Below are 19,110 nucleotides of genomic sequence, written 5' to 3'. Positions count from 1 at the left end.
CATGCGTGTATGTGTGTATGCGTGTATGTGTGTGTATATGTGTATGTGTGTATGCGTGTATGTGTGTATGCCTGTATGCGTGTGTGCATGTGTGTATGCGTGAATGCATGTATGCGTGTGTGTATGTGTGTATGCGTGTATGTGTGTATGTGTGTATGTGTGTATGCATGTATGCGTGTGTGTATGTGTGCGTATGTGTGTATGCCTGTATGCGTGTGTGCATGTGTGTATGCGTGTATGTGTGTATGCGTGTATGCGCGTATGCGTGCGTGCGCACGTGTATGTATGTATGTATGTGTGTATGTATGTATGTATGTATGTATGTATGTATGTATGTATGTATGTATGTATGTATGTATGTATGTATGTATGTATGTATGTATGTATGTATGTATGTATGTATGTATGTATGTATGTATGTATGTATGTATATACAGGGAGAAACACAAAAGGCGGATCCGCGTATTTAATAAGTGCTGAGGCAGCCTAATTACTCTGTTGATACGAATCTCTACGCTCGGAAAGTGAGTCGCGTGGATAAAATATTGTGCTGTTAAGAGGCCAGTGCAACGACCTAGAAATTTCTTCAGACAATGCCAATCGTAACTTTTCAATAAGCAGCCAGAACAGAATCCGGCGCTCCAGTTGGAAAGCCCTGAGTCAGTTGCCATACATCTTACACTCGTCCCCCTCAGACTTCCACCTGTTCTTGTCCATATATCAAATAGTGACTGAGAAAAGAAAATACAGCAGTTGGAAAACGGTGCAAACTTGGATGGTTAATTTCTTCGAATCATCGCCAGCATAGTTCTTCAAGGAGGACATCCATTTTCTGTGTGGACGATAGCAGAATGTCATGAATCAGAACGGAGAACACCACTTTAGTTAACTTGCAGTAGTTTTGTTTTTATGATAGATGATTTTCATTTTGTTCTGCCTTTTGTTGTTATTGATTGGTTGAGAAAATAAATAGTTACTGTTTCCTTGTTTAAAAAAAACAGTTTTATTCCAAACAAATTCAAAGAATGGAACTCCGTGTTCCCTACACTTATACTTGGATTAGAGGAAGATATTTCTAGCTTTCAAAGCTTTCAATGGAGGGTAAATCAACAATCAGAAAAAAATTTATTATGCACATAAAAATTCCATAGCATTTTTGGTGTAAAAAAGAGACTTCCCTTTAGAAGGGACTTATAATGCTAATTCATGCTTAACAATGAGCCGCTATTGTTTTCTCAGATTCTTCATACATTATAGTCTCTCCAGTTGTTTGGATATTGAGGAAGTTGTTGAGGGCACGAATAGGGAGTGAAGTGGGATGAGATCGGTTGTGAGACCTGGGCAAAGTATCGTAAAGAGCATTTCCTAATATTTAGCATTACATTTCTACCTGTTGATAAGTACTCGGACTTGTCGCAGGATTTGAGTACGTTCGCGTCAGTAGATAATGTCCGTTAGATGCCGTCGATGGAAACACGTAGTTGTTCGCATACGTAGGCGTCTGAGGAAACAGTTGTGGTGGATACTCTGCACATCCATTAGTCTGGGAAGAACTGACGAGCGGTGGCGGCATAGTTGCTTGTTGTGAGGACGTTGATGGGCTACCGTGTGATAGTGGTGAGTCCTGCTGAAATTCGGAACATTCAGCAAAAAATTATCGCATGACAATAATGATAAAGAATGAAGCCGCTGGCGTATGAATCCATTTAGGAAGCGCCAACGCATTTTACTGGAATTCGTAATTGTTGAGGTTTTCTGGAACACGTGTGGCCTATACAGTGACCTGCAGAGGGATGAAAGCGTTGGTTTGCACCAGGGCGGTTTTGAATCATCGACACTGTGACTACAACGGACTGCGCCACACCTGCCCCATCCCACAATAATACAGACGTCAATGAAAGCGCAACCTAAGTAAGTATGTATACAGTGTCACAGATACGATATTCGGAGCAGGTCCTACGACCCCACTTTCACTTTTGGAGGGTTAGCGAAGGGATCCTCATCACTTGAGCTGCACCCAATGAGGTAAACCCCTTCACCTGAGGAAGGTCCAGCTCCTCCCTATCGCACCTATGTACGGTGTGTATATTTTTTCCAACATCTTACGCTTTACATGGACACCAGCCATGGGAGATGAGAGTACCGACAAATCACGGGAATGTCTTTTAGATGCGGGAAGTCGAAATCAGGTCTACGATATCACATGCAAAGAATGGCACTAATGTGATGCCAGTTTTCCTCCTCAACAATTCCGCTGGTTTGTGCCGCGCAGCATCAAGAAGACGACCGAGGACCTCTACTCTTTGATGGTGGTTGTATATTGTGCTGTGCACCCGTAATTTACTACCCCAGAGTCGAAGATAACAGGGCGACCGTGATTTCCTTTTTTTCTTTTACCTAGACATGCTTGATGTCTGCACCATGAGGATATTGTAAACGAGATCCCCTCGAGAGTGTTCTAGCTTGTGACAAAATTTGATGCAATATCGTTGCTCACGTCGTTCCGTCATTTTGCAAATATTCACAAGCGACCGACGCATACTTCATTACTTCAATCACAGACTGACAGCGCTTCATGCGGGCGAAAAAAAATCGAATACGCGCATGTCTCCTAAACATTTCTACCACCAAAAAAATCTTCTTATGCTCCCTTAGTTCAAGCTAGAAAGGCCTAAGGTTCTGAATTTCTGAACTGAGCTTGTACAAATAAACAAGAGAAAACGGTGAAAGGGTGCATCTAAGATGAGAGAGCGGTGAAAACAAAATCTTGAACTGAAAAGCGTAAATTGAACTAAGGCGCAACGAAGTAGGTTCAGGAAAATCATAAAATAATAGTAACAATGACATCGTAATGAAGTTCTCTTATGACAATACTGCGTCGTTTTATTAATTACTATTTCTATTCCGTTACCGATATTCTCATTTAATACAAAAATTACTTATGGAATTCAAAGAGATCAACAAAAATCACCTACAAGAACCAGGAAGTACAAGACAAAGAACAGCAGTAATTAGGCCACAAAATTTTGGTAGCCTATTGATTTTGTAGTATCTGATATGATTATCTTATTCACTGCTAATAAAATACTACATTCAAATCCTCGACTCCATTTACTTTTACTCACCCCAATACACCTCAAATCATCGAACATCTCCGTCAATGTGTAGTTGCCAGGTGGTTGAAGAAGTTTGAAATGTTGCGGTTCGTCATCCACTGGATTTGTCATGAAGTACGGTCGTTTCTTCAAAAAAGCACTTTCGCGGTACACTAACCTTTGGGTAAAAAAACGTAGTAATGATGTCTAGAAATAATGATGCCAAAAATGTAGAGATTTCCCAGAAAATCAAAAATGAACACCAATGAAAATAAAAATAAACTAAACTGAATATAACAAATAACTTAAACTGTCAAACGGAAAAGTGATGGTCACCTAAAAACAACTTAGAAGAAACCAATTAACATACGGTTTCCAGCCATCCCTTCCCTCTCCCAAAAAAAAAGAGGAAAAAAAATAAAAAAGAAGGGGTGTGAAATCTCAAGAGGTTTAGAAGGGACTTACCATTCGCACTTTTGACACAAATGCAACGTGTTCAGTCTGCGTTTCTTTGTCGCACATCGTTTTAGGAGATTTTTCTTTCCCAATAGATAAGCTTCCCATTTCTTTTGCATTTTCCTCTTCCGAAAAAGGCTCGACAGGGAAACAGCTGAATAAATGCTACAAATTTTCTCAGATACTCGTTCATCTGCTATTCTATTCTAGGCCTATTTTAGTAGTTCATTCAAAAACAGGGAGCTCTAGTAAGTACAATATTATACATGAAAGGGAAAATGTTCCAAAGAAGCATTCAAACATCATATTCTATCCTTATCCATGGCCGCCTCTCGCTAAGTGCTCTTTATGAAAAATACGTACCCTTCACGACGTACTTCACTGAGATCGGATTGTGTAGCACTAAAATCGAAGGGTAGGTCAAACAATTTATCAACAGCGGCACTGAACAGCATGGAAAAGTAGTGTTTGCTTCAAAAGAAGACGATGTTAACAGGCAATTAACCGCATAACACGAAGCTTCTGTGAGAGCATCGGATGAGTAAACGTTTAGGGTAAATTCTATAAGAAAATTAGAAAATTACACTCTGCACAAGGATTCGCAAAATTCCATGAAGTCACAACTTGTGAAAATAGATCCCAGCCTTTTATGCTTAGTTATGGACAGTATGAGCTGTTTTCCGGAATGACTCTTGAGACAAAGACACATAATGGGATAAGTCTGGAGACAAATAAACTTCTGTAGTAAAACGGTTGCCAGTATGCATGACACCATTGATCCTCTGATGAATGTTTCTCAGCCTTCTTTCAACAAATCTTTTGCAAATCTGCAAAGAAAAACCGAGGACTATATGGCCCCTCTTACATGGCACGGCCACGGCGACAGGAGACAGTTGGCCTTTTTGGGGAAACGTAAATGACAACACTTTCGAAAGCTACTGTTTCCGGTGTCCTACAGCATGTCGTCGACGAAGAGAAGATGAGAGGTTGTGTATTGTGGAGACCACTCATGGATTGACTGTTTCAGAGGTTGATCTCTGGATGGACGTGCCTTAGCGGACCATGTTGGATCAAAAGCAACTGATCGGTTCGCCCAACTCTTTCGCAACCTCCTTGTACATATTTCACATATGATATTTCATTGTGATATTTCATTCTTGGATGATAACCTTCACATCTACAGCTTATTGCGAAACCTTCCCTAAAACGAAGGTATTCGAGTGAACTCACATTCATTTTCAGACGAGAAGAGTACTTTCAAAGCCATTTCCCCACGCACAAAATGAAGAGACCTTACATCTTTCTTCGATCATACCTATATATGAGGATCTTCCAAGTAAGAGGGACAACAACTGGGGTGCACTAACATCCGCAGACAGTTAAGCGAGATGATTTTAGTACTGCGGTGAAAAAAAATCAAACGAGAAGTATCGAGTTCCTTTATTGGGTAATCATCGGGCTTCTGCAGTTTATTGCATCGGATGGAACTAGAAAAGACCAACCAATTATGGTGACATCACGTCTGTCTCTAATGTCAAAGATCTTGGCCACAAAAGAGCAAAACGATAATTAAATTGATTCTTCGGTGAAAAGTTTCCCAGGAGACTAATAACATAATATTTGCGGTAATACCTAACAACCCTTGAAAATTAAGAGTATGTATGCACATATCATTTAATCGCTTTCACTCGTCATGCATGTTAGTATTTAATAGATTAAGCAAAAGGTTAATTAAACAGTGAAAATGCTTGAACAAGTATAATTAAAAGGAAATGTCACAAACTACAGAATTATTCAAAAACTCACCCAAAAAGGTCAGTTAGCAGTGGAATCTCTCCTGTATTGGAGAAAACTTGCGCAAATTGCAGGTTCTCACACATGGTATTGGCCAACACCTCAAAAACCGTATTATCTACTTAGCTAATTTATTCTAATTATAACGATTTATGCCAATCAATTAAAAAAATTAGTTTCCTTACCACATCAACTATGCTATAAAGAGAATAATTTTCCAGTTGAATTGAGTAAAGCAACATAATGCATAATATTAATACATAACTTACCGTAACTATAGGCAACGAAAGTAAAATGTGTCCGAAGCATATCGCTGGTTGCTGACTGGATCGTGCTTCCTTCACAATCATATATAAAGTGTCCTCGATCTTATTCCGCATTTCAAGGATCTTCTCAAACGCTTCCGGTGAAAGGTCTCGTGCCACTGTCAATCATCAATTACCTATTTGCAAACATCGGCGTAAAATTATAAGACCAATCAGTAAAAACAATCTGAGTGGTGCTTCCTTCTCTAATCAACACTTACATGGATTCAAGACTATCATTGCGCTAACACACACAATTTCCTCTTCTCGCATGCCATAGGCACGATAGGGTCGAACAAGTTCGTCGAGAGCGCGACCCACAAGCCCATTGCCAAGATGACTACAAATCGGTTTTTCATTATGCCTATTTCCTGCCAATTAGAATATTTACAATTGACCAGTAAAATTGGAAAATTGAATGGAAAATGGAATAAATGGAAATTCTAAAAAAAAACAAGTAAATTACATATCCATTTTGCGTATGTTGCGTACAGTATTACGTCTATTCTTTTAAGTAACATTAAAACTCCTTAGCATTCGAAGAAATAGAGGTAATAGTTTGAGAATGTTGAGGCTCATTTTAGACATGTGTAGCCAAACACACAGCCAGATTAAAAATTAACAAATTATTTGTCGAAGAAGTATACCAGAACTTTTCATGAAAAGTGATACTAAAATCTTAAGAATTAATTATCTTTCGCCCGGAAGCCAACAAAAAGGGATAGAGTAAGAAAGGAGTTCACCGCAACAGTACGTGAAGACTGTGATCTGAGAATAGAACCCAAAAAAAAAAGGTTTTTTTTTTTTTTTTTTTTTTTTTTTGACCACAAGAGGATATGCTCATGTGTAGATGATTAGTATCAAAAGTAAAGAAAAGAACACATTACAAACAAAACATAATTCATCACAGTTGGCAAAAAAAAACTAACAAATTATGAACCTAACGCACAGTAAAAATTGAACAATGTGAGATCTCTGACGGATCCAAACATGCGTTCAACATGTCTTTAGACGTTATGCTACTATTGGGCGTCTTTTCTTTTCAAACACCGGAGTTATCTGATGAATGATGTTTCATTTTTCATGTGTAAGGCTGAAGACGGAACCGTAAGAACTTACTAGCTGTCAGAGAATGCTTGTGATATATTCCTCGGAACGTAAGCAAAATTACAAAGGCACAGGATGTTCTCGTCCTTTGCTACCTCAGCTGTCCGCGATGCAAATTTAAACACCATTAATGGGGCGAAAGCGTTCTTCACTAGTGCGATCTAAACTTCATTCATTTTAGATGTTTTACAAAATGATTTGCAAGAAACCAGCATTCGATACCTTGTCCTCAACATCCAAACCACCCATCAATGGTGCCAGATGCTCCACCCAGTCTATGGCAGCGATCAAACGACGATATGCTACCGAGGACAATTCATTGTTCTTTGCCATTCGAAACGGCTCGTAACGCATCTACATCAAAAGCATAAAAAGAACAAGCTTACTGGTATTAAGTTCATGCGTTACATTGAACAATCCTAACCTCTGATCGTTTCCCTTTTAGTTTGCTTGGATCATCGATTATTTCCCGTATAGTATTTAGTCCTAATGGGTACAGCTGTGATGCATCCATATTTGTATCACCCTAAATGTAAATGAAACAAAAGTTGCAAACATTTTTAAACCCCAGTATTTCTCTTGTCTCTTCGTTCTACCCAAAAATATCCCAGAATACAATCGAATTGAAATATCAAAGCAAAATATTCAAACAAATACCTAGCCGCAATCTCTTTGCAGAGAACATACCTTCATTACTTTTGCTTCTATATTGAGCAAATTCATCAACAGAGTTCTCATTTCCACTGTCAGTTTTTTCATCCAATCACCTTTGTTCTTTGGCTGTGGCAGGCATTCTGTCTAAAATAAGAGCAAAGTGGAAAAAGATAGCGATAAAAGAAAAAGATTGGGTTCAATTCATTTTCCGAGAACGTTCAAGTGGAAGGGGTTCTATTTGGAGTTTCTTCTTCCATTCCTTTACTTCTGTGTGTCAAACTCGAGCATTCCAACTGGTAAAAAACCGCTTCGGATTCTTTCTTCGGAAGCACCGGCTTGTGAACAAGAGCATGAAAGCTGGTATATTCCCCGGACGTTATATTATATCGAGTGATTTTCTTTTGACTAGAGGCTACTTTCTTCAAGTAGTTCTAGCGGAAGCCATGAAGGAATTTCTTCAGTAGGAAGTGAATTCAGATCAGTGAAACAAGCCACATACCATTCTTCTAGAAAATGTGGTCTAGAAAACCCTCAGAACACTGTACCGTATTACAGAAAGTTTCACAAAGATCACTCGCAGAAGCATCATATCAAGAACATTGAATGAAGCGAGGAAAAGAACCGAATCAAAACCATGCTGAAACTTGCATGACGCCGGAAAATTGACCATCTTATAAATATCTAATTAATAGTCTTGCAGGCAAAATTCTGGTCGCAGCATATTTACGAGAATGATAACCATCTTCTGCGATAATTAGATGATTCCAGATATTTTCAGCGTACTAACGCGCTCAGCAAATAGAGATATTAATGCTTGTAGAAAGTAAAACTACGTCGTATGAGAAGATTATAAAAATGCCTTTCTCACCGATTCTTTCGTCAACGTTTTCTTCCTTTGCTTTCCGGTGTAGTCGCGATTGGGCCGACATGCTAAAATATTACATAGTAACTACTGGGTTGAAAAAGTAAAAAGTAAATAAAGTCGCGAACGGTTCTTTCTGAACCTAAAAGCGCACGTAGGAATAAAATTTATTGGAAAAACGTTGTAGAAATAAAATGAATTGTATTAATGTGCTATTATATTAAACATCATACATAGTTTAATAGAAAATTTCTCGCTCTACAAGACAATAGTGTTTTTTTTTGGCCTTACATTCTTTTTTCTGGAGTATTAAAATGGAATGTCAATAAGAAAAAATGAATGATTTTTCGAAAGGTTTTGATTTTCTCTACTACATTTAATTGATATGATATTTCCGCTGAAGCTGAAATTGTGCCGTGCATGGAAAGGGTCAATACTCGGAAGAAATTGACCACATTGGTGTTGCTGGTCTAAAAAGGAGAATTTTGACCTCAAGATTTATTTCTTTCCAATTTTTCTTCAAAGAGAGGAGCTATAGCGAACTAGTCAATAACATACTTTACATTTTTGTCCCTCAAGTCGTTCATTAGCTTTTTCGATGTCCCACATTAGTTTTTACCTTATTTTTTCTTGGTGCCTTCTGTTCCTTTTCACGTTTTCATGCCTCATTCCTGCTCTGCATACACAGTAAAAAAAGTCCCACAAGCACTTTCAGCTAGATTATCACCTTCAATAAGTGCAAAAAGCAGATGTCAAAAATGCTCCGCTTTGCCCACTTGATACTCCCTTTGGACGGCTCGAAAAAGCAAGAATTACTAAAAGTAAAAGTCCAAATTCTACTGTCTTATAGACAAGAAATCTTCTATCAAAAAGATGCACGAAATTTTGCAAAGACTTCTAATTTCTTAGTGCATTTTTAAGTTAAAAAAAACGCTCACGACCTATTCCTCAACCCAGGTCTTCTGAGTTACAGCCAAATTTAGAAGTTACATGCTACAAGAGGCCTGAATTCAAAAAGACGTGGCGGATACCAATAAAATCGGGATTAAGAGCGTCACTCGAAAACTTTGAGGTCGGGCTACAACTATATTGAAGTGGAACAGAGCTATCAAATCAGGTGTTCTCGATTTACACGTAGAACCAGCTCGAAATTTATCGATTCGCACTGCTTTTTCGTTAATATAGTGTATGGACGTGCTATCGACAGCGCACATTTGATTCATTTTGCCTTCAGAGACGACGTTGACAACCACCCTGCAGACAACGCTTTTTTGCCGATGCCCTGCTGGAACTCGAGTGCTCCTCGTGGTAACCTGCCCATATAGTTCCGTCGCCTGTACGATCTGGCCGAATCCTAGCCGTCCCGCATCTCATCTCCATGTCTATAGTCGGGCAAAAACGACATGAACACGGTGCGTTTGCGTAAGCGGTGCGGAGGAGCATGCGGTTGGAGTCGAGATGGGACCAGCGCTAATTGCAACGACAAGTGGTGTTAGCAAGAGTTCTTCCTCGATCCTAGTCGCTACGCTCTAAGAGCGAGCGCTTATGCAAACGCACCGAGCTTCATCAACAAAGCTTCATCAATCCCAACATTTTACCAACACCTGGATGTTTATTGTCATTTATCAAAAGGATTTATCAAAAGGTTTCACGGACTTAGTCCATGTCGCAGCGTCCCACATTTCGATACGCGCCTTCCTCGACAAAAATCTCTGCGAACATAGCCGAGCGAAAAAAAAAACACTTTATGCTTGATGGTTGTTATTCACTGGTTGCTTAGCGTCTCTGTCTTTCTTCCTTAGCTGATACTAAGGGATCGACACAAGCAACTATACTAGCTACGTTACTTGACTGTGCAAATGTTCCGTACATCATCAATTTATTCGACGCATAGGAAGGTAGCAGTGCGTGTGCGGCGAGAAGCAAAAGTGCGTTTTTTTTTTGGACGTGCCGCCTGAACAAGGATAACCACTAGGGACTATAAATGCTCGAAAGACTAAAGAATAAATGTGCATACCTTCGGGTTTCATTCCTGCTTCCAAGCACTTCTGGAATCGACAACTTCGACATTGTGTCCGCAAATCTGTAAACAAGTTTACTTAAGGACAACCTATCACGAAATTGACGATGTTGGCATTTTCGCATAAGTAGATAAATAGATCCTCCACAAATGGACAGGTGTAGGAGTGTAGTTTACGACTATGAGCGAGATCACACTCAATTCTAAACTGATAAATACGTTGCTGAGGGGAACGGAAAGTGTAAAAGGAACGCGTCCTAACGTACTTCGTAGGAACTAAAGCTGTTCCCACGATATTACTTTACGGCGATTAGGGAGAGATGAGCGCCTGTTCCCGCAATCTACAACCCCATCTCTAGCTCTTTCCGCGAATTTGCACACCATTTCAGTTTCGTTGTACACTGACTAATCCCAGATACTTCATTTTTATGTCCTTTAATCCAAAAAAAAAAATGGAGCCAGTATCAGCCCTGTTTGACTTCGTTCCAAAATGATGCAAATCAACTAATATAACTCAAATAAGAAGTAGAAACTGACCGGTCCCCAGATAGTAGTCTCGCTGCGAATTTTATTACCGATAATAAACTGCACCGTTGGAGAGACGGGATCAAACAAAGCGCTGTTTCACTTGTTTTTCTCTAGTTTATTAGTGGACTTTAGCGTGATCACGCTCATAATCCTTAGTTACACTCTTATTCCTATTTGCACGTGTAGCGATCTCAGCATCGTATGTTCCGTGAGATGCTGCATGCCGAAGAATGTATTAACAATTCAAAGAAACTTATAGCTTCAAAAAAAGCCTCTTGTCCGAAATTCTCAGTTATGAAGGTGCGATTAAAATTCTCTTCTCTCACTTCTACTGTCATGCCATTGAATGGCAAACAAGATCTGATAGGAAGTAATACTTCCTATCAAAACAAGTTCCGGAGGCAGGAAGTCAGTGTAAAGCTGTTTTTATTAACCATAAAGGCATGTTTTTGCAATTAAGATTGAAAGACTATCAAGTTTGATCTTTTGAAATTCACCATAAAAACACCAAAGAGATACTTGCTGCGAGTGATACTTCGTTGATTATCAGTAACGATTTTGATGATAACGACAGAACTATCAATGGTCAGAAATAAGAGAGAACTCCCTGTCTTGTGCGAGAGGTCAAAAGACCAAGGAATTCAATGGAATGACTGTTCCCGATCGGACGTGATAAAGAAAAACTGACTGACACAATTACAAAACTATTATGCGCAGCATATCAATCAACTTTCACCAAAAAAGGGATGTGTGTACCATTCTGTAGTATTTTAAGCCTTCTAAAAACGTACCAACTCGTATAGGGCAGTTCCCATTTGCTTGACATTCCAACTGATCTGCTTTCATAAGGGCGCGGCGGAAGAAACCTTTACATCCAACGCAGGCAATCGCACCGTAATGCATAGCGGCCTGCAATTCTGTTTCCGTTTCTTCAAAATCTGTTTTTTTTGTGTTTCACACATTACAAAAACATGATTCAACTATAATCTACGAAGATCCAAAATCTTGTAACAATTTACTTTTGAATTCTCGTAGTTCTTTACGTAATTGATATAGGTTCAGTTATATCAATTCCCTGAAGGAGAAACGTTCCTCTAAGTGTCCAAACTTGCACCAAAGTAAGTACAAATTTGAAAAGAAAAGTATAGGTTTATAACTTGCTGAGAGGCAACTGCAGAGCGCATATTGAGAGTTAAATCGCTTGGAGAAGTTGTTGTAAATAACTATTTTTTATTTATTTATTCACTGGGTGACGATACATAAAGACAACTTAGTCACGTTGAGGCATGCTGACCTTTTCTGCGCCGCACACTCCGCAAACCTCGCCAGCGGAAGATCCCTGACCATCGTCATCTTCGGAATCTGGAATTTCGTCATCTAAAAACTTGAAGCCAACCTAAAGAAATTAAAAAGAGAGAACGGCAAAATTTGCAACGAAAACAAGTTATAAAGGATTTTGTAACATATTATAAAACTTAGAGATGATTACTAACATGGAAAATTCAGAATCACTGAGTCCGAAATTTTTCCGCGGAGACGCCTCAAAGAAAAGTTAATTGATTCATATCTACGAAATGGATGGAGAAAACACGAAATCTAAAAACTGGTTCAATTTGTTCTCCCCGTTCTAGATCAGCCGCGATTCTTACGATAAAATTCAACATCACACGTAGTAACGTGAAGATGCTCGCATGATAAATCAGTCGTCGTAGAAATTCTACAACCGAGTAACCACGACGAGACTTTCACAACGTACATAATCTTTTCGCTTGGTACTTCCGCACTTCTGCTCTGAATAATCAAAAGCACATCGCTGTCGCAAGGTTGTGAATTTTCGGCGCTGATCGTAGTCACGAGTCAATGCTACTCGTGATAGTACAGTCGGGTCAAGTCGGTGTTGCGTGTGTTCTGTTAAGCGGGTGCGCTCGAAGCGTTGCGGTGGAGACAACGGTTGGAATCGAGGTGGGACCGTGCCGAACAGCACAGATGGGTGGCGGTAGCAAAGATCCTTACAGCAAAGATCCCAGCCGCTACGCTCCACCGCACCGCTTCAAGCGCAGTCGCTTGCGCAACTGCACCGTGCTTCATTTTGTTTTGACTCTGCTATATTTTGGGGAACACGCGAGCACTGGAAATTGTTATGATCACTCACCAATCACCACTGTTTTCGGTTCGTCCATACAAGACTCAACGCTGCTAGTTGATGCGACCGCTTGGCAACCACTTTGCGCCAGGGCTGGAAGTAGATGGTAAATGTTAGACGTCGTTAGAAATGCAATATCGTTCTTGCTCAGTCATCCGATACATCATAGCTTTGCGCAAAGCTGCTGTGCGATCCAGGTGTAAATCTGATACGGAAGACGTCCAAAGGCTGACACTTCACGTTTGATATGGTATTTTTTTCTAGGATTTTAACTATCTTTTATAGTGTTCTCAACTTAACAGATCTGACAAAAACCCGGATCGGGCTGCAGCCGCGCATGACAGTTGTAATTTAGTGACAAGAGAAACGAAGAAGAGATCAGAGCGGACACGGTAGATGTGCGAGCGTCTGCAAAAAAAAAAAATAACAAACACAGACATAAGAAACAAGCAGTGGAATAGAAATTGAAGTTGACGTCTATGGGTGAATAGAATTTGCACCACCTCTTCCATGTCCATTGATGTCCGACACTCAAACAAAGTTTATATTACGCCTGAGGTGGGCGAAATCACATGGTCAGTCGGGACTAACACAAACATTACTCGTTCACAAGCGTAGTGGATGATGATATACCGACTAATAGCAGTGAAATAAAGCAGTTAAGACACTTCCTGCTTTTCTATGCTGCCTATATAGTGAGCATGGATACAGATCGTCAATACGACACACTAATTAAGGGTCATTCTTGTGACGAGGAAACCGGCACGAAGTAGTAGAAATCAAAAACGAATTACGCAGATGAAAATTGTCTACGTAAATAAACAAAAATGAAGACAAGAAAGAAATTGTTCTGGAAGGACTGCAGACCAGAAAATAATGCTCATGATAATTTCTTCAGAAAAAATAAGAAAATGTTCTAGCAGTAGCCGTTATTATTGGGTTCGGCTATTAGTCCCATACTTAACTAGCTAAAGATCTCATAAATAGTAAAGCGATATCCCGTCGCAGTGGGACCTTGCTTTTTTTCATCACAAGGGCTTCATCACAAATGCAACCGCTTACGCAATTTTACTACAATTGAAGTCGTTTTAACCAACTCTACAATGGTGCGTTTCAACAGCTCCTTTTTGCAATTTTCCGCCGGCACGTGTAAAGAAGGTCCCGGCGGATTTTCGAACATGTCCCGAACATGCCTTCGCGAAGCAATTAGCGATGGTGCGTATCCTAAAGAGATTCACCTTTATTATTACTTAAATAGCTGACTCTTTTCATCCACCGCTCATCATACGCTGCATCACCGGCTTGGATATAATACTTTCTGAAGCAAGGTGATCTCAAATTTGTAACAGTACCAGAAACAAAAGAAAACCTCACAGAAAGTGTGAGAGAAAGATGGATCTAGTAGCTTCAAATTACCTGGATGAAAATTTGCGTTGAAAACAGGGAACATTCCAGCTTTCAAAAGTAAAGGAAATGAGGCTTATAGTTGTCCTCCAAACTCCAACCTTTTTTGCAGTGAAAGAGAGTTCATTTGATAAAGTTTCTAGACTTCCTGAATATAATATCTAGGTAAAAATCGCTCCCTTTCTCTTATTAGAACACAACACAAAATGACATAAACTTCTAGCTACATTGTTCTTCAATTAATTAAGTAATTTCGATAACTCAAACCATTCTCCGCTACAAATTTCTTCACAACAATGTAGTTCTTTCACCTCTACGGTCAGAAGAGCATCTAACACGGTTGTCTGCTTCTGTCCGTCAACGGCAGGAACGTGGCATCGTCGAGGGACGTTCGTCCCGGCATACCCAATGGACATTTCCCAGGGGGATTCGCGGAGAATTCGCTGGGACCCTTTTTACCATCCCCCGTTTTACGCAGATTCTCGTCTACATGCAAATAGTTCCCATTTAAATTCTTTCTTCCTCTCACCGTAGTATATAAGCAACGATATTGCATCGTTACATTTCTCCTGCTCGTGACAACACCTCTCACGTAGAAAAACCGCCGTGCTACGCCAAGCCGAATGCTTCTGACGCCTCATATCGTAGGCGCCTATGCAATAGCTTCGTCATCGAGCTCACAACTACGAAGGCGCTTTTTCTTCCCGCTCACGGTCCCATAATCAAACGAACGCACGCAGTCACTTCACGCGATATTGCACCACAGATCACTATTTTTTTTTCAAAATAGATCGTACGTCTTTGTGATTGTGCTCATTGACCGAAGAGGTTAGTTGCAAAACAACATGAATTTGTGAATCACATGTATCATTCTAGATCCTGAAAAAATTATCATGTGCTTTATTTTTTGGTTTGCAGTTCTAGTAACCACTCATTCTTTCAATAATAATATCAATAATAAAAGAAACTACTTTTACTTCAAGAAAAACAGCAAATAAAACGTGAAGAGAAGAAGTTACAATAAATCATGACCCGCCACATTTTTCAATTGTTGGTAAAAGTTACCAGGCAGCAGATTTGTATATGTGATTCTCTAATGCGATTAGTAAGTTCCTGTACAAATGAATAACAAAAAACAAAAAAATGAGATCCACATCATATTTTTATGCACGATTTCACACCATTGAGCAACGTAAGTGATTTCAGATGTTGCGATTCTGAAGAGAATCTACCAATGAGAAATTTTTCAGCATTCATCTAAAAATATCCAGAAACGACAAACTCGATACCTGATTCTTAGTAAACGTCCACTTTCGAATGTGGTAAATAACAAGTATATTGTCTCTCGCTTCACCGTAGCGCGATCACTACTGCGGTTGCCGCTTCGATCGATGTGATAGGCTGGGACGAGGCTCGCAAAAGGAAAATAGAAACGTAGTCCTATTGCTGGCCCGTCATGAAGGAAACTTGTAGATTTGACAGAAATTTCATTCAAGTTATGACTCAATCCTGTATACTAATCGAATAACTTGCTTGTTTGTACCGGAAGTGCACCTGAATTTGCACATGCGTGTCATACAGTAACGGCGTGATTTGGATCGAAAAGCAGGATATCAATATGTCATGATTTGATCGTAGTCCTTGATACCCATCAGAAGTTCTCACTTTATTTTAGTCAAGCCGATATGGTGGAATTAAAGTGCAACAACGTATCCAGATGCCCTTTTCAGCGCTGCTCTTCATGCTAAACAACTGGAATTGGAAATTTGATTTAAACGGTGTTTTTGTGTTTGCAAAAGTTGTAAACAAAGAGGTCGTAGGAAGTATGGAAGTACACTATCAGGACACACCGAATAGAATTTTGCTTGTCTTAAATTCGGCTCGACTGGCCTGAAAGGTTTTTCCAGTAAATAGAAGCTATCTTTGGGGTGAACAAATAACGATTATTGAAAGTTGGTTTTACGATTGTATTACTTCAATAAACATAAAATGACTTGACCCCGTACGCAAAGGCAGTATGTAACGAAATTGGCGACGTTGGGATCAGTGTGGGACCATATAAACCTCGGTTTATAGATCACGAGTACGAACGTTCCACACCCTTTAATTCTCCCTAATCGTTCCTGAGAGCGGTGTGGGAAACGGCCTTACCTCCTACGAGGTATAATGGGGTGAAAAGGACATGAAGCACGTACGCAACTGCGTACGCGGCTTCTCTCAAGGCGCTTCGGTGGAGCGTATCGGCTAGGAGCGTGGTGAAACTCTTGCTGGCACAACCCATCGCTGCAGTTTGCGACGGTCCCACCTCGGCTCCAACTGCTGCCTCCACCGCGCATTTCGAGCGCTCACGCAAATGCACCGCAACTGCACTCGCGATTCATGTCGTTTTGACCCGCCTATACGCTAGGACGCGACGCGTCCACGAGCGAGCGGTCGGCAATCAACGAGGTGGTTCGATAAGGATCACCTTATCCATTGGAACTTCAGACGTTACATTGCACAGATAAGCAGTCAGATATAAATAGAAGATAACAGAAAAATAAATGTCATTCATGGTAAAAGTGAAGAATAAAAAGCTGTGATTCACCTCCACTAAGTGTGCAGGCAGACGATTGGCAGACGATTGTAGTGAAAATCGTAGAAGGAAGAAGAGCACATCACTGCTACAGTTTCTACAAGTTAGTACTTATTGATCTGTTTGTTTTGAAAGGAGCGTTCAGAGAAACTTCCGATGGTGAATTCCTCAGTAATAGATAGGGTTCGTGATGTAAATTCCCGGTACAAAGGAGGCGCGAAAACCACCTCCTACAAATCTTGAGGTCAAGAGGATCGAAGGAAGTATGTACGTTCTTGCAAGTGACAGAGAAACCGTGTTAACCAGATGATGGAGCTATTCGGCGGAGTAAATTTTCATACATGTATAGCCGGGTCAATACGACATGAAACACGAGTGTAGTTGATGTGCATTTGCGTACTCGCTCGAAACGGCGCTGTGGAGGCTGCAGTTGGAACCGAGGTGGGCCCGTTGCCAACTGCAGCGATGGGTGATGCCAGCAAGGATTTCACCACGCTCCCAGCCACTACGTTCCACCGAAGCGCCTCGAAAGAAGCCGCGTACGCAATTGCGTACGTGTTTCATGTCGTTTTGATCCTACTATATGACTGACGAAGTCTATTTTGTGCGCTTCCACTTCGTCGATCGAACGGGTGTAAGAGCTGCTCCGTGGGGTAGATATAGTAGCGTCAAAACTAAATGAAGCCCGGTACAGTTGCGTAAGCGGTTGCGCTCGAAGCGGAGCGGTGAAGCGTAGCGATTAGGCTTGAGTGAGGACCGCTGCTACCACCGTTCATTGTTGCAGTTCGCGAAGGTCGTACCTCAGTCCCAACCGCTATCTCAACCGCGCCGCTTCCGGCGCAATGGCCAACACCGTGCTTCGTATCGTTTTGAACCGACTGTAGATCAGTCGGGTGTCCGTAAAGGAGTATTATAGTTGCAAACGTTTCGAACCCTATTTACCGAGTTGGAAGGATCCAGTATAGGAAATTTCTACAGACGGCACCTTTCACGGAAACGACCGTCTGAAGTGCACAATAGGAAATGACTTTCTGTAACACGCTGAGAATTGAGGCGCACAGGTTGAACACAGTCCGGTCAAGCCGCTTTCTCGACTAGATTCCCGTAAAGTTACAGTTTGCGGAGTGTGTGTGTACATTGATGTAACGAAGGGAAGAGAAACTAAATTGAAGAGTGACTCCTCATCAAAGTATCGTTATTCAAAGCGATTTGAGGTGTCCGTGGTGTTTTTGTTTGTTCGAAATGCTAGTTCCGTGTGACATAAACTGCTACTAGTCGAGAAAAAGCGACCCAGACTTTGGTGCATTTGAGCGGGCAGCTGGTTGCGGCGCAGTTCAGGTAGCGGATGGAAATGGGAGGAAGAACTTTGCTGGCACGACCCATCAGTGAGGATGATTGAACTAAATCGACGACAATACTAGTTTCCTTATCCTAGATCCTGATTATAAAGAATAAACGATCACGTGAAGAAAACATCAATAGGGAAAGAAACTTTTAGGTCTAAGCAAGAGCGATGATAAAACAAGTAGCTGTCATATGTGTCGGAATGCAGTTGACAGCCGATTAGCGATGAAAAAATCTGATTGCATTTCATCAAACCAATGAAATTGAATCGATCCGAAAAGTTTAAGGATTTACGCCATGATGTTCGTGTAGTTTAGCCTGTCCACGTTCACCAGTTCCTAACGAACTGCATTTCCGTTACGAACGACATTACATCTTGTTCACTGCGTAAAATCAACGTCGAATATGTTCAAACGCGTGGAAACGATGCGCCTTCGATTGGGATCAAGAAAAAGGAAGGAGGAGGTGGGCATCAGACAGAGAAAGCGCGTATATTGCTTTGTACGCGTCGCGTACATCTGGTTGAAAACATCTGACGCCGACATATTTGAAGTTGCAGCTACAGTAAGACTCAGACTAGAGGTGTAATCCACGTGGAATATTTCGAAAACCATTATTCTAATTCATAACAATTCATACGTCCGTCAATTTGAGTAAATAAATAATTGAACAGAAAAAATACTAGTAGGATTTAAACGAAAGTAAAAGTATATTTCAGCGGTGCAACTACTTGCGATGCGATATATACTGTAACCCATTAGGAAGAAATTGAAAGAAAAAAACATTGCTCAACATCCAGTTACTTGTCATTTTGGAATATTGG

General features: G+C 40.5%; 1 protein-coding gene across 2 annotated transcripts; it reads right to left on the bottom strand.

The window, feature by feature from the left end:
* Positions 1-1,244: 1,244 nt before the first annotated feature.
* RB195_002866 (uncharacterized protein) lies at positions 1,245-13,001 on the bottom strand (the record flags this gene model as incomplete). 2 transcript variants are annotated; one of them, XM_064200313.1, is made up of 17 exons in its annotated part: positions 1,245-1,337; positions 1,391-1,501; positions 1,559-1,627; positions 3,126-3,242; positions 3,561-3,705; positions 5,358-5,446; positions 5,615-5,769; positions 5,872-5,990; positions 6,770-6,918; positions 6,980-7,111; positions 7,182-7,283; positions 7,445-7,555; positions 8,280-8,341; positions 10,291-10,356; positions 11,613-11,730; positions 12,116-12,183; positions 12,974-13,001. In XM_064200313.1, the coding sequence occupies 17 exons, from the start codon at positions 12,999-13,001 to the stop codon at positions 1,245-1,247; spliced, it is 1,734 nt and encodes a 577-aa protein (XP_064056194.1). The 2 variants fall into 2 exon arrangements, with proteins under 2 accessions (XP_064056194.1, XP_064056193.1); XM_064200312.1 differs by having other exon boundaries at positions 1,391-1,627.
* Positions 13,002-19,110: the final 6,109 nt, after the last annotated feature.

The sequence above is a fragment of the Necator americanus genome, chromosome IV (genome assembly GCF_031761385.1).
Source record: "Necator americanus strain Aroian chromosome IV, whole genome shotgun sequence".
In the NCBI taxonomy this organism is placed as follows: domain Eukaryota; kingdom Metazoa; phylum Nematoda; class Chromadorea; order Rhabditida; family Ancylostomatidae; genus Necator; species Necator americanus.
Note: the sequence above shows the minus strand (reverse complement) of the source record. Positions and strands in the feature narration are given on the sequence as shown.